This window comes from Cydia fagiglandana, chromosome 17, assembly GCF_963556715.1.
Source record: "Cydia fagiglandana chromosome 17, ilCydFagi1.1, whole genome shotgun sequence".
NCBI lineage: Eukaryota > Metazoa > Arthropoda > Insecta > Lepidoptera > Tortricidae > Cydia > Cydia fagiglandana.
Window position 1 is genome coordinate 4,837,151 of NC_085948.1, and position 15,542 is coordinate 4,852,692.

The 15,542-nt window shown below is 38.0% G+C and overlaps 1 protein-coding gene across 1 annotated transcript; it reads right to left on the reverse strand.

The window, feature by feature from the left end:
• Positions 1–2,492: 2,492 nt before the first annotated feature.
• Positions 2,493–14,987, reverse strand: LOC134672829 (beta-1,4-N-acetylgalactosaminyltransferase bre-4-like). The gene is made up of 6 exons (XM_063530784.1): positions 14,867–14,987; positions 14,288–14,385; positions 8,074–8,257; positions 4,549–4,671; positions 3,529–3,624; positions 2,493–2,649 (listed from the first exon to the last, which is right to left on the reverse strand). Exons 2-6 carry the CDS (start codon positions 14,346–14,348, stop codon positions 2,493–2,495), a joined length of 621 nt encoding a protein of 206 aa, XP_063386854.1. The 5' UTR covers positions 14,349–14,385; positions 14,867–14,987.
• Between the last annotated feature and the right edge of the window lie 555 nt (positions 14,988–15,542).

Here is a 15,542-nt window from a genome sequence, read left to right on the forward strand (position 1 = left end):
GTGCTTTAGACTCAATGAAGCTGCCGAAGCTGAGGACTGAACTCAGCTCCATGCCGAGGAGTTCCAGGCTGTCGGCAATAGGTACAGATGCACCCCGGAAAGAAGGAGTCAGGTCGAATGGACTCCGTTTTGCGGAAAATAGACACGTCTGCGTTTTGGAGGCATTGAACGTGACCAGATTGTCATCACCCCACTGGGAAACGAGACTAAGGGTCAAGTTCATTCGCTCAACCATGGCCTCTCTCTGTGAACGTATATCCTCCCTGCTGTCCCCTGCACTAGCCAAATATCTCTCAACAACCGTACTGTCATCTGCATAACCTACAATGCTGGGTTGCAGCATGTCGTTAATGTGGAGCAGGAAAAGGGTTGCGGAGAGAACAGACCCCTGAGGAACACCGGCGTCAATGGCCATGAGGTCCGAAGAGCAGCCATCAATAACTACTCTGATCGACCGTTCACTCAAGAAATCAGATAGCCAGCTACAAAAGTCAGCAGGGATGCCGTATGCAGGAAGCTTGCTAAGGAGACTTGCGTGCCAAACCCTGTCAAAGGCCTTCGAGATGTCCAGTGAAACAGCAAGCGCTTCACCGTTCCTCTCGATGGCCTCGCCGCAGCAGTGCGTGACATACGCTAAAAGATCCCCAGTAGACCGACCTCGGCGAAAGCCATATTGACGGTCACTGAGCAGATCATTTGCTTCGAGGTATGCCAGCAGCTTGCCGTTAAGTACCCTTTCCATGACTTTACAATCAATTATTGCGGAACACATATCTTAGTAGGTATTTATGTATTTTAATTAAATATCTGAACTTTCCCTTGGTTCCCTGCTGGGGCGTGACGATAAAATTGTGATCTGATAACCACAATAAAGAATAAAAGCGTTTTTGTTCATTTTAGATATCGTAAAAAATGACGATAGTTTATCGATATGACTTTATCGACATGGCTACAGCAAGGTGGTGTTAAATTGTTAATCGTACACTAAACAAAAGTGGCTGGCGACAGCTCGCTGAGACCCCGTCTATATATATTATAAGTCTATGGAAAAACCATATAAAACACACCTAAAGGAGGGTGAGCAGTTACAGTGTCCATACAAATCTTTGTATGGACACTGTAACTGGCCCATGAACCAATAAGAATAAGTGACATACTATCCGAAAGGTTTTTTTATATACTCAATTTTTTTGTATGGCGAGACTTGTCAAATTTAAATTTTTTTTTGACACAAACAAAACGTAAGAAAACGAATAAAAAACTAAAATATTGTAACACAAAATGATCTAGACACGCGGCAGCGTGTCAAGCCAAGTTCAAGCAAAGGAACTGGCTAGCCAGCGCCGAGTGTATTATTACACGAACCACTTGGTGCCACTTTCGACCCTTCTATAACTCAAAACCTCTTTAACGTAAACACATAAAACTACGTGTGTTTAATTATATCCAAAAGAACATCCAGAAGCCCAAATTTCGTGAAGTTAGCTCAAACGGTTAAAAAGATATGAAGGTCAAAAAGTCGTAAATTTTAAGACTGACTGACTGACTTATAGTATCTAAACCTAACCTACTTCCAGATAACCTAGAAGGATGAAATTTGGAATCCAGCTCGGTTATTGTGTGTGAGCGTAGGAAAAAATCTAAATATACAAAAAAATTAAAAAATAGGGGGGGGGGTCCCCATACAAAAAAATATTTTTAAATTGTAGTATTGGATTCGTTACAAGCAGATACTTGAAACTATCCCAATATATGTATTATTATATTTTCTATATAAAAGAAATATAAAAATAAAGTTAACTCAAAATATAAGTGGTGTCCCCATACAAAAAACTTGTAATACGCGCTAAACAAAACAACCGGCCAACGGTGTGTCGTATAATTTTTTTAAGCATAATTTTTGTATTGAACTTGGCTCTCCTTTTTTACATTTATGTTTTTGATGGGATCGACAATAACAAAACTTTCCTGATCTGCGACACAGGAACTTAGTATCGAAAAAAAACTATACGTTCACGTTTTAACTCACACTACTTGCTGAGACGATAACTTTTTTCACATAAAGATTTGGGACTACCTGTCATTAAAAGTTTTAGAGCTTAGAATAAGCTATCCAGGGGCATATAGCTCTTATTGGTCATATAGGCCAATTTGCCCACCCTCCTTTGAAGTTGAATTTGATTCTAGTGAGTATTAGGTAGTTACTGTATTAGTCACGGTAAAATTGTAAACACTCTTTAGTTTATAATATCGCTAGGTAAATTATAAACTTTAAATTACAATCTAACCTAACCTAACCTACGTTAGATTATAAACTAACGGGTTCACAATCATGTATATCGTCGCCTAGCATCCATAGCTATCCATAAGCTATCCATAGCTTTGCTTAGTTTGGGTCTAAGTTGATCTGAGTAAAATGTTCCCAGATATATAATTGTATTAAATAAAAATAAATTTATATACATATATTTATTAATATATTCTTAATATTTCTAAATTCTCTTCAACATCTGACGGTATCTGGACCGGTCGATGTCCACAATGATGTGCGTGTACAGTGGGTGAAAGTTTCTCTTAATAACCACGTATTCTTGTGACGATATTCCGTCCATCTTGACTATGTTTTTCGTTCCTCGTAAGATATCCTCTCTGGAAACATAAACAAACGCAGTAGAACCATTAACTTATATAAGTCAGGCCTTACTGATATCAGTCAATGAGTAGGACTCGCTTAACCTTCTAAGATCCACCATATAGTGTGGAAAGACAAGTCGGGCCCTGGAGGGAAACTACCTTAAATCCTTAAGCTGGCTCATTTTACTTAAAGGAGACATTCCTTTATTTTTAAAAAGAAACAAAACTGCATTCAAAGATTTTCTAAAACTCGATTGCCTCGCCCGGGACTCGAACCGATTTAAAATTCCAAAAAACAAAAACCCGCAATTTTATTCCACTAGTCGATACAGTTAATGTTAATGATAACATTTCTCCAAGAAACATTAGGTCTTACACTCGTCTGTCGTACAAAATATCCAGAAAATCTAATATTCAGTACCCAAAATTGTTTTTAGACAAGCCAAATTGAAGAAAAAAAGAAAAATACTGTGAATGCAGTTTTATTTCTTTTTCAAAATAAAGGAATGTCTCCTTTAAGTAAAATGAGCCAGCTTAAGGATTTAAGGTAGTTTCCCTACAGGTCCCGACTTAACTTTCCACACTGTATATAAAGATTTCAATTTTTTAATTTAAACCTTATATATTCTGTACAAGTAAGTAACTTAGAACGAATTTCGTTTGTTTTAAAAAGCAATGAAACAAAAGAAATGCATGACTTCATGAAAGGTTCAAATTAGGTTGCTCGAATATGTACATTATTAACATTTATAATCTCAGGAGGTTAATACAATCGGAAAAACTGGGAATAACATGCCGACACCCTTGTAATATGCCATTTTACACTGGTCTCTGGGTCTAAGTTGTGTTGGCCAGACTATAAGTGGTTGGCCAAAATTTCGTTTGTCTTCTAACCTTCTTGGGTTGCGCACTGCTTTCGAGTGGCCGAGCATAATATACCGCGCTACGGACATATTGTAACGTGTGATACGGTAACCCATCATCCATAACCTGTAAGAATGGGAATTAGAAGGTATAGAACGTATTGTGAACGAATTGGGCATACTTAATCCTAAAGTTCCTTAACCTTTTGAACGCCACAGACGGCAATTGACGTCAACGCAAAATCGTGAGAACGACGCTAAAGATTGCATTTGACGCTGTTCTTTTTTTGATGAAAATCTACCTTCTGAAAAACACCCCACTTTTAGGTTGGCATTATTTTTCACAAAACTAAATTCCCCGTGGCGTCAGTGGCACGGCAAATGGATGCGCCGTTTGGCGTTCAAAAGGTTCATAAACAATATGTATGTATGTATGTATGTAATGTAAGTATGTATGTATGGAGAAGTGGAAGTTGGAGTTGGAAGGGGTAGACCTCGGCGGTCTTTCTCTAATCAGATTGGGGAAAACCTGAAGAAAGGCCAGGTCAAGAGCACCCTAAACCAGCGAGCGTGTATGAGGAATGTTATGAAAGTGAAGGAAGCGAAAGAGGTATGTCAGGATCGTAGCAAGTGGAAATCTGTGGTCTCTGCCTACCCCTCCGGGAAATAGGCGTGATTATATGTATGTATGTCAAAATGCATGGGCGTTCCCAGCATTTATTAAAGGGTGGGGCAGAAGTAGGGGAGACTGAGTAAGTTGTAACAGGGTACGGTGGAAACAGAAATTCTTAGCTTATGGTGAGAGCAGGGTGGAACAACTGCCACACCTTGCCCAACCGTGGGTACGCCTATATTAAAATGTAAGTATACTGTTAGCGGGGTTTTGAACGTGCCCGAACTAACAGCGTATGTCGTCGAGCCACTCTCTGTCAAGATGGATTCCCGCGAAAGGGACGGTAGCGTCGGGCTATGCATTGTCGTGTATCCAGTTCAGAATAAATCGTTTACTCAAGACCTAGTGCGTTTCCCTGTTATTACGAGAAATACTGACCTGTGAAACATATCGTCATCCTCGCCGCCCCAGCCCCAGTATCGTTTGGAGAACCCGTTGACTTTCTGAAGCAGCTCCAACGTCATAGCTAACACACCGCCCAATAAATTATTATATGGTAGCCTGAAAGCGAGACCAAAATTAGTGCATATTGTCCCAAATATGACGCACCGGCAGGCGGCAACAGATACAGAATAGTAAGTAGGCACATTTAATAATGAAACTGATTGAAAGGAAACCATGGCGTGGCGTGCTTCGACGAATATTCTGCACCCGTGCCTAGGGCAGCAAGATATTAGGGGCGAAGGGAGGCGGCAGTCTATATTGTATGATGGGTGCTGAAAAAGGAGCGACTAATAGTTACCACAAGGCCTGGGGCCTAGTGCAGCCATTACTGCAAATCCGCTACTGATATTCTGATTAATCCCTACCATCTCTTTCCACCTGCGCTCTACAATATTAACGCGACAATAATTCCATAGGTATTCACCACTTAGATACTTGGTAGGGGTCTCTATTGTTTCCCAAATAGTTTTAAGTCATAATATATTGTTTGTCCGAATTTTCGTAAGTCATAATTGATTTTTCTCAGAAACGCGTAACTTTTCAGGATTGCCATAAAACAAACCTAACCTAACCTAAACTACCTACAGAATAACCTTACGAAAATCCTGAAAACTTAACGGTTTCAGTTTTATGACTAACGATAATATATATCGTTCCGAGGAAAATTGGCACCTGTTTAAGATGGCAAGGAATCGGTGTAATCAAGTGGTGAGAGCAGCGAAGCGAAAACATATCTTCAATAACATCGTTCCATCATCGCCTAAGGAAACTTGGAAATTTTTGAATTCTATCGGTGTTGGTAAAAAACAGAGTCTGCAGGCCATGTCCTTCTCCACTTTTCCTTTAAATGACCTGAACTCCCACTTTTCTAAATCGACCATATTAGATCCTGTCACTAAATCTCATAGTCTCTCTCTCATTTCCGCCCTGCTCTGCCCCTCTAATACAATTTTCTCGTTTACCTTGGCCACTGATGATGAGGTTGCTAAAGTTATTAGCTCTATCAAGTCCAATGCTGTTGGCCACGACGAGGTTAGTAGACTTATGTTAACATGTATCTTGGAATGTATTCTTCCAATTATAACCCACGTTATAAACTTCTCACTGTCAACTGGGGTTTTTCCGTCCTTGTGGCGTAAAGCACATGTCATTCCTTTACCAAAAGTTTCTAATCCCAGTTCATTAAAAGATTTCCGTCCCATCTCTATTCTCCCTTTTTTGTCGAAAGTCTTGGAAGCTATAGTACACAAACAATTATCAGCTCATATCTACTCCAACCTTGTTCTCACTCCATTTCAATCAGGTTTTCGTCCAGGTCACAGCACTACCACGGCATTGCTTAAGATCGTTGAGGATGTGGGGCTAGCTATGGAATCTACGCAGCTGACGGTTTTGGTACTGATCGACTTCTCAAACGCATTCAATGCAGTCAACCATGACCTCTTGTTAGCCGCATTGAACCACTTAAGTATCACGTCATCAACGGCTAAATGGTTCGCCTCATATCTTCGAGATCGACGTCAGATGGTTCGCGTAGATAGTTCCTCTCTTTCCGACTGGTGTGACCTCACGTCCGGTGTTCCGCAGGGCGGCATACTCTCTCCTCTTCTTTTTTCCGTTTTTATTAACTTAATTGCATCTCATATTTCATGCTCTTACCATCTTTACGCCGATGACCTGCAATTGTACACCCACAGTAGCATTAACGATCTGGATTGTGCCATAGCAAAAATCAACGAGGATTTGAATCGTATCTCTGTTTGGTCCCGTTGTTTCGGCATTTCTGTAAATCCGTCCAAATGTCAGGCGATTGTACTGGGTAGCCCCCGTTTACTCGCCGTAGCTGACCTCACTCACTTGTCTCCTATCGTGTACGAAGACATTCCTGTGCCGCTGTCATCGCAAGTGAGAAACCTGGGGTTGATTCTTGATAGCGGCCTGACTTGGGAACCACAGGTGTCTGACGTTTGTCGTCGGGTCACTAACACCCTTAGAGCCCTATACCGGCTTAAAAATTTCCTTCCGACTGGCACCAAGGTTCTCCTTGTTCAGGCTCTTGTGTTACCTATTATAGACTATGCTGATGTGTGTTACGCGAATATCACAGAAGTCTCTCTGAGCAAGCTGGATCGGCTTCTTAATAACAGCATCAGATTTATTTTCGGACTCCGTAAATATGATCACATATCTGCATATCGCCGTCGACTTAACTGGCTCCCTATTCGTGAACGGAGGTCGTCACGTATTCTGTGCACACTATACACTATCTTATTTGATCCAAATGCGCCAGACTATCTTAGATCCAAATTTCATTTTATTACCGCCCGAGCAGGTTGCACCCTTCGTGAGTCCCGCAGTCTCAAGCTTTCTTTTCCTTCTCATCGTACCGGTTTTATCTCTAACTCCTTCACCGTTCAGGCGATCCGGCTTTGGAATGATCTCCCACTCAATATCAGACAGGCTCAAACCAAGCTTTCGTTTAAGCGCATGTTACGTAAGCATTTCTTCTACAAACTCACTGGTTAATTGTCCATCGTAGGCATAGTATTCTTTGCACTGGGTACATAAAGTAATATATATGTAAGTTTATTTAATTATAGTATGTATATGTAAGTTTATTTTCGTTAGTATGTATTATATATCGCTATTTTTTTTTTGTCTTAAGTTACCTATTCTGCGTTTTTTTTTTTTGTTTAATGCCTGCACCTACTACTGTTTCTGTTTAGCCTGGTGGTTGACTGGTAGAGAATGCCTTTAGGCATTAAGTCCGCCATTTGTACTTTATTTGTTATATTGTGCAATAAAGATTAAAATAAATAAAAAAAATAAAATAATATGACAAACAATACATTATGACTTAAAACTTTATGGGAAACAAAGGGACCCCACTTGGTAGTCCTCAACTATGAGTTCTTCCAGAAGCTTCCTGCCTCACACAGGTAAACTTCACTGTGGAATGAATTGTCGTCTACTGTATTTCAGTACCGATATGATCCGACCTTCAAACCTTCAAGAAAAGCATCTTAAAGTTCGGCAACGTACTTACAACCCCCTCTGGTGTTGGACACCCCCATGGGCGACGGCAATTGCTTATAATCAGGCTATTCGTCTGCTTGTTTGCCTCCTATATCAAAAAATGCATCGTCCTCCGATCTAGTTTCGATTGCGGCCACAGAATATTGGTCAGTTCGAATATCATTCATGGGCTCTTAAGTAGCTGACGTAGCGAACTTTGGCTTTTGTCAAAATGACAATTAATGATCCTTACCGGTCGGTTCGATGTTCTTTAGCTAATTTTATGTTATCGTTGAATAGGAACTCTTTTTGGTCTAGTTAGTGGAGTTTAAACTTCACTGGAAATTTAGATTCTGCTGTAGTTGTTTTGGTATTTAGTAGTACGGAAAGCTGATTCGGTCGCCACAGCAACGATAGGTAAGCAAATAATAATTATCACTTCACTCGAAACCGAATGCATCGATGGCAGCAGACATGTGTCGAGGCTGCTTGTCGCACTGGTACAGGTTCCGCCCATCCAGCGGCAGCAAGTCCACATCGTGGAAGACGAAGCACTCCCAGCTGCCCATCTTCTGACTCTCCAAAAATCCTACGTTCAAGAGCTGGCCGCGGTTGAAGGGACGCGTTCCTGGTGATGGTGGCCATGATTGACTTGAGAGAAATCATCAGCAGGGGTTAAACATCCCAACCATTAATATTTATATATGTTGCAGTCAAAAGTGTGAACTGGTCAAAAGAACTTTTGACCGACAAAAACAGGCAACACTGCTTTTGACTGAGCATGTTGGTCAAAAGTAGTTTTACCTGAAAATCATACCTATTTCTGGCAGCAGTTTCGTTTTTAGGGCGTAGCAAAAAAAAATAACCCTAACCTACCTATCTCTGGGAACAGTTTCGTTTTTTGGGCGTAGCAAAAAAAATAACCCTAACCTACCTACAAGTGCAAGTACTTTTGACTGATAGAGTCTGGCTACTGAAATATTACCCAAAGTTTTGGCGGGAAATTCAAAAAATCTTGGGCGGGTCACACTGTGTGTAGTAGGAATTATAGTTTTGATACTAGAAAATATTTTTTATTTTCTGTGCATACGTAAGGTACCTAAGGAAATAAGTTAAATATACGTTGACGTGCACTCAAAGTCAGCTCACATAATTTCTACCACTATTTAAAGTACAATCAACGACAAACACATAAGTTTACGTTCCAATATTTTGATTTTATTGATATTTTCCAGAACTTCTAGTTTATGCGTTTTTTTACACACTTGTCCTGTTTATGAGGTTCAAGTATTAATAAATTCACATACTTAATCAAAGTTATAGGGAAATGTTGGAACTAGTACTTAAAGTATCAAAATATTAATAGAGCACCAACCTACTAAATTGTTTACGACATGTAAACATTGCAGTTTTTCGTTATAAAACGCTTCACGTCGACTTCGAACATTGTCGTAATTATTTACGAGCTTAAATAATAGTTTGCGGACCACGCTCGGTATAGTCATTATTAATAATATTTAAGTATTATTTAAAATAAACGCCTTATAAACCGTGAACAATTTGAATGAATGACATAAATTGACAATAGACTTTTAACTTTTTCTAAAAGCATAGACAATTGGTGATACAACAAGAAAATATTTGTCAACAAAATTTGGCTAGCCAGACTCTAGTAACAGTCACAATTACTATTAACCAATGATTTTCAGGTAAAACTACTTTTGACCATCATGCTCAGTCAAAAGCAGTTTTGCCTGTTTTTGTCGGTTAAAAGTTCTTTTGACCAGTTCACACTTTTGACTGCGACATATACATATTCATTTGTACATATATACTAGGTCGAGCAAATCTTGTCAGTAGCAAACGGCGGTAAATTTGAACAATCGCGGGTTAGCAACGCTGTGTTTGAATAATTCGTAAATCGCGTGTCATCTGTGTTTTATCTGTGGAATGTGGATCGTGAATGACAGCCATCATCTTGTTTGTTTACATTCTGATTCGTTTCTATTTCAAGAGATATTTCTGCTGTCACCACAGACAAAACATCCTCTAGACTGAGCATAGTCGCGCTACCCCCGCTGCCACGCATACGGTAATTTTACTCCATGTTCGAGTCAAAAGTGTCTTTGTGTGACGTCCGTGAACTCGTTCGTCGTTTGAACGGACCAATCACAGCACGGGACTTCGCTCACCTCGTCCCGCGCACCCCCGCATTTTTGGCAGCATCGGTTGCATGAAATAATTGCTCTAAACTACGTCTAGAGGATTCCTAGTCTATGGCTGTCACCATTAAATACCAATAGACGGTGTAACATGAGTAAACCGAATAATTTTAACAGCGTATTCCTGATCATATTTAGAGACAAAAATGACCTATAAACTTTTTGAAATCCGCCTAGTTTCAGAGATATTAGTAATTAAAAAAAAACAAGTTTTTATTGTTACATAGAGTAAAAGGCCTTTTTGATGGTGATGTTGCTGCTATGGGACGTAGTCTAAATATCCTTATCGATAGATGTCAAAAAGTGACAAGTAACACTTTGCAAAAAGTGGGTTTTACGAAAAAAAAATGTAAAAAACAATTTTAAGTGACAAGTTTACCAATAACATTTATTTATTAAGTACAAATACATTCAAAAACGTCAAAAAAACAAAACAAAAAAAAATTTTTTTTGGCGGAATTGACCTTAACTCATATTACATTTTTTACTTCTTTTGACCTCAGAAATGCGTGGTTAAAATTATTCGGTTTCCTCATGTTACATCGTATATACAGGGTGTATTCGTTAAGTGTAGCCAGGCTATAATTCCGGAAATATAACAGATATCAGAAAACTTCAAATTGATATCGAAAGTGCGTTACCCAATGAGTAAAATTACATTAATAACTTTTTTTAAATAAAAGCAGAAATATCCCAAACATTAACTTCAAACCCTCCCATACATTTAGTACGACGACTCGCCAGTCGCCCCTCAAAGAACGTCGGTGTCGTAAGAGACAAAACTGCTTGAGATTCATTATTTGCGATAATAATAAAACTGCAATAAAATAAAATAAAATAATAAAACTACCGTTTATGAACTAAATAAAATCTAACAGTTATTTTTTAAGGAAGTACATTTTTTGTTTACAGTATTTTCTCGAAATGACGCAATTCTTGTGCGATACATTGACGGCCCCCCTTAAATATTTCTAAATGAACTTTGCGGTGTAATTAAAAAATAAATGTTAGATTTATTATTTCATAAACAGTAGTTTTATTATTTTATTACAGTTTATTATCGCAAATAATGAATCTCAAGCAGTTTTATCTCTTACGACACCAACGTTCTTTGAGGGGTGAGTCGTCGTACTAAATGTATGGGAAGGTTTGAAGTTAATGTTTGGGATATTTCGTCCTATTACTGCAAATACCTATTAAGTGACTTTATGACGAAAGTGATTTTATTAGACCTTTAGAATTAATTTTTCAAGCTCTACAAACTGGTAAAACCCATTTTTTGATACTACCTTTCGTTCCGAAGATAGCTTGAGCGTAAGGCAACATATTGATGATTTGGTAGCATTATGTACTGGAAGAAATTGGTATGTGTATGATAACACAATGATTCATGTGTTCTCCTACAAGTAATAACTGTTACCAGGTTTTAACGTGTTTTTGCATAATAATTTTATGAAATTATAACCGTTGTATATTCTAAAAGTAGCTTCTATATATACATATTTGGTATTTGCGTAAAAGATTAACCAGCAAATTATTAATTTTATGCCAAGCTAAAATGTACTTAACATCTTTATATTGTTTTGTCTGAAGATCTACGTATTCATTAAACTGCAATATCTTTCTGTCAAAAAAAAGTACAGTGCCATAATAGGTTTTGCATGTAACTTTATTCCAATGTTAACATGTAGTTGTACAGGCAGACCCTACTAAGTGCGCTTAATACTAGCTTCGCATAGTAGCTAACTGAAAATCGACCAAAGTATAAGTGGTTTTACCTGTAAAGAATATTGGTATTTCTTATTGTAAGCTCCATAATATTACTAAATATTACTGATTACAGTATTTTCACTAAAGAAAGTAGGTAGTTGTTAGCACGTAGTAATAATTTATTGGTATTTAAAATCAATAAACTGAAATTTTATCAACAGATATAGAAGTTTTTGTGGCAAAAACGAGTGTTTGAGAAAATGAAAATCTACCTATGACTTATCAATAAATCTGTTATCGATAAGTCATAGGTAGATTAATATTTCAAATATGTAACTTCTACCAACTAGCTGTAGGTAAGTTACCGAGATATTTCATGCAAATCAATCACAAAGCGGTACATAATTTCTTTATAACATATATATTTATGTAGTACTTAACAATTAAAACGTAAACTGTAGTCTACAGTACCAAAAGAACACTTTCCTTGCTGCAGAGATCGCCGAGGGTTAATCGTACATTTTTTTTCTAAACCTTAACTAAGAAATGCTTCAGAAGTCGGAGGTGGTTCCACAGAATTCGTTGCGTTGGTACCTTATTACTCTTATTAGGAAGTCGCCGTCTTGCGAGATGATGCCGCAGCCCTGGTATCAAAGTTCCAATATTTAGCAGATGTGTCTTAGTTAAAGTACACATATTTTTGAGTCACTTTTGACGCATTATTTTTTTTTATCTTTAGCCAGAGGTCTTTATTTCCATTGAAGTCCTTGCTTTTATTTTTTAATATTATAGCTTCACTTAAACGTTTGAGGCCGTAAAACTCATTGTATTTAAATTCTTTACCCAAAAATATATGTACTTTAACTAAGACACATCTGCAGATTATTGGAACTTTGGTACCAGGGCTGCGGCAACATCTCGCCAAGACGGCGACCTCCGAATCTGGCTCTCGGTACAGGACAAGGTACCCCAACGCAACGAATCCCAACCTCCGACTTCTGAAGCAAGCTTAGTCAGGGTTTAGAAAAAATGTAGGATAAAAACTCCGGCGATCTCTGCAGCAAAGAAAAAGGACTTACTCAGTCTTTGCGATAAAGGAGTCATTCCTGAAGAATATAATGGTTGATTTCGCTCGCTTAACTGTGAAAATGATATTATTGACCGAATTCCGGATGTTGCAGCATTAGAATCCGGCAGTGATGAAGACGATTGCTAACTTTTATTGTAGCATATTAGTTTATGATTAAATAACCAAGATACATTGATAAAATTTCAGTTTATTCATTTCAAATACCAACAACTATTAATACTACGTGCTAACAACTATTTTCTTTAGTCCAAACACTGCAATCTATAATATTCAGTAAAATTATGGTGCTTACAACGAGAAATTCCAATATTTTTACAGGTAAAACCACTTATACTTTGGTCGATTTTCAGTTAAATCGAAAAAACACGAAAACCTATGGGTCATCATCATCATCATTTCAGCCTATATACGTCCCACTGCTGAGCACAGGCCTCCTCTCATGCACGAGAGGGCTTGGGCTATAGTCCCCACGCTAGCCCAATGCGGATTGGGGACTTCACAGACACCTTTGAATTTCTTCGCAGATGTATGCAGGTTTCCTCACGATGTTTTCCTTCACCGAAAAGCTAGTGGTAAATATCAAATGAATGAATCAAACCTATGGGTATTTACTATTATTTTGTGGCTAGTAGATACATTTTAAGTAAAGTAAAGCCGAATCTAATAGATATATAGGTGTATATGCATTCCTGAGGGATATATACCAAAGTGTATTTCTACAGGCAAAACCTACTTATTAAGTGAGCGACTATTTCATTTTAATTCTGTTTTTATCGTCAATTATACACAACCTGAATCTTTTGCATGGTTTGGTAGTAAACTAGATAAAATTATGCTTAGGAATTTATAAATACGGTATAAATTTGTTCATATTTTAACATAGAAAAAAACATCCAAACATTCAATTGTCATTATCTCAAAACACGATTTTTGCACTTAATAGGTATTTGCAGTAATAGGACGATTTCTGCTTTTATTAAAAAAATATATCAATGTAATTTTACTCATTAGGTAACGCACTTTCGATATCAATTTGAAATTTTCTGCATGATATCTGTTATATTTACGGAATTATAGCCTGGCTACACTTGACGATTACAACCTGTATTAAATAAGATTTGCATAATCCTAAGCAATGCTAAGGTTCCTACAAAGCCTACAGTGCCACAACTAAGAAATCTAATAAAATATTAAAATCCAGTAGGACGTCTCTACCTGCGGAAGCAATGATTTTATTCATACATTCTTGTTTAACGGCATAGTCTGCTTCTAATTTTATTTTGTGATCTTCATATTTGTTAATAATTTTGATTAACATCATTTTTACACCGCTTTTAAATGGTCCGTCCATAATAACAATTTCAAAATTTTTTAATAAACCGCGAATGACTATTTGAATTGACGTTACGTAGGGCGCGCGGAAAAAAGTTTTGGTTCAATGTACATGCAAAGAGAATATAACCACTACGTTTTAGTACATTGCTGCTTTTCTTAGCGCAATACTGCTCTTTGAGTGTTGCCCTACTTTTAGTTTGCTTTACATTGCTACTGACAAGATTTGCTTGACGCACTATACACTATTAACTTGCCTTTCGGTTGGCGTTACGATAAATTGGTGACAATGACTGATACGTACCTGCTTGTTCGATAATAAAAATTACATATTCTATTTGTTGCTTCATAAGAAACGAATGCATGTACTTTATGAATATCGCCAGATGCTTTTGGCGATCCCTGTAAAATACACGAAAGATATATTAAGAGACCAAAACTTAATTAATACTAAACAACTAGAGTTAGACCGTAAAAAGCCTGCAACGATTTTGATAGTCCACGTAATGCAAGTAAGTGTCATTTTAAACGTCAAACTTCTATGAAATTATGACCTATAAATAACACTTACACTGCGTGGACTATCAAATCCGCTGCAGATTTTTATTGGTGCGACTATATTAAGACCACATTCAGTTCGAAAGACAGTTTCCATTATTTTTGTGTCGGAGAAAGTGGACATAATTCAGGGATCCGCGACGCTATCCTAGACGCGAAAACAGGGTTTAAAAAATTATGTAAGTTCTTATACATATAACGTTCCATGTCCATAACGGCGTACTGGTAATCTATGGGCCCCTTAACTGACATGCTGATATCGTCCGACAAACTGGTAATCTGTGGGCCCTTTTAAATGAGGAATGGCCTTAAGAATGGTACAAACCTGTATGGCACTATGATAACAACTTTGTGCAACGTGGTAACATTGGGCGGGACGTACCAACCGCCCTTACGCACCTCGGGATATCTTTTCGCCACCACATCTAGGTCTATGTCTGAATACTCAAAATCATAATATATTGAATCTGAAATTTAGAATGTACGTTATATGATATAATTTATGTTGAACTTAATCTCGTTAGATCATAGTTATGGAATGGATCATGGTAATGGATTTTTCGAAGACGTATCTGCTTGATAATAGTAGATTGTTAACCAAGGGATGAAAGGCACTCTGGCAGGGTCGCTATGCGATGTGGGAAGTAATTGAAACGACTCGTTACCTTTAGGACGTTTATTGCAACTGCTATATATGGGCCAATACAAGTGTTATATACTAGCATCATAGATTAGTAGCACATAGAGGGTACACAAAGAGTATGCAGACATGTAATGAGGTATAATACTTATAACACTACACTGCCGAGGTAGGTAGTTTAGTAAGTAGCCAATAATCCGAGGCTGAAATTATGCCTTTCACGAGGAAGGAATACGTATAGCTGGGGTTCTAAGGTCCACCACCTTGCATTTTGGAGACAAAGCAAACCGCTTGGAACAGGTGTTCCTGGGGATGATCTGAGCCGATTAAGCCCGGTTGCCAAGAGGTTCCACCCAGCAGG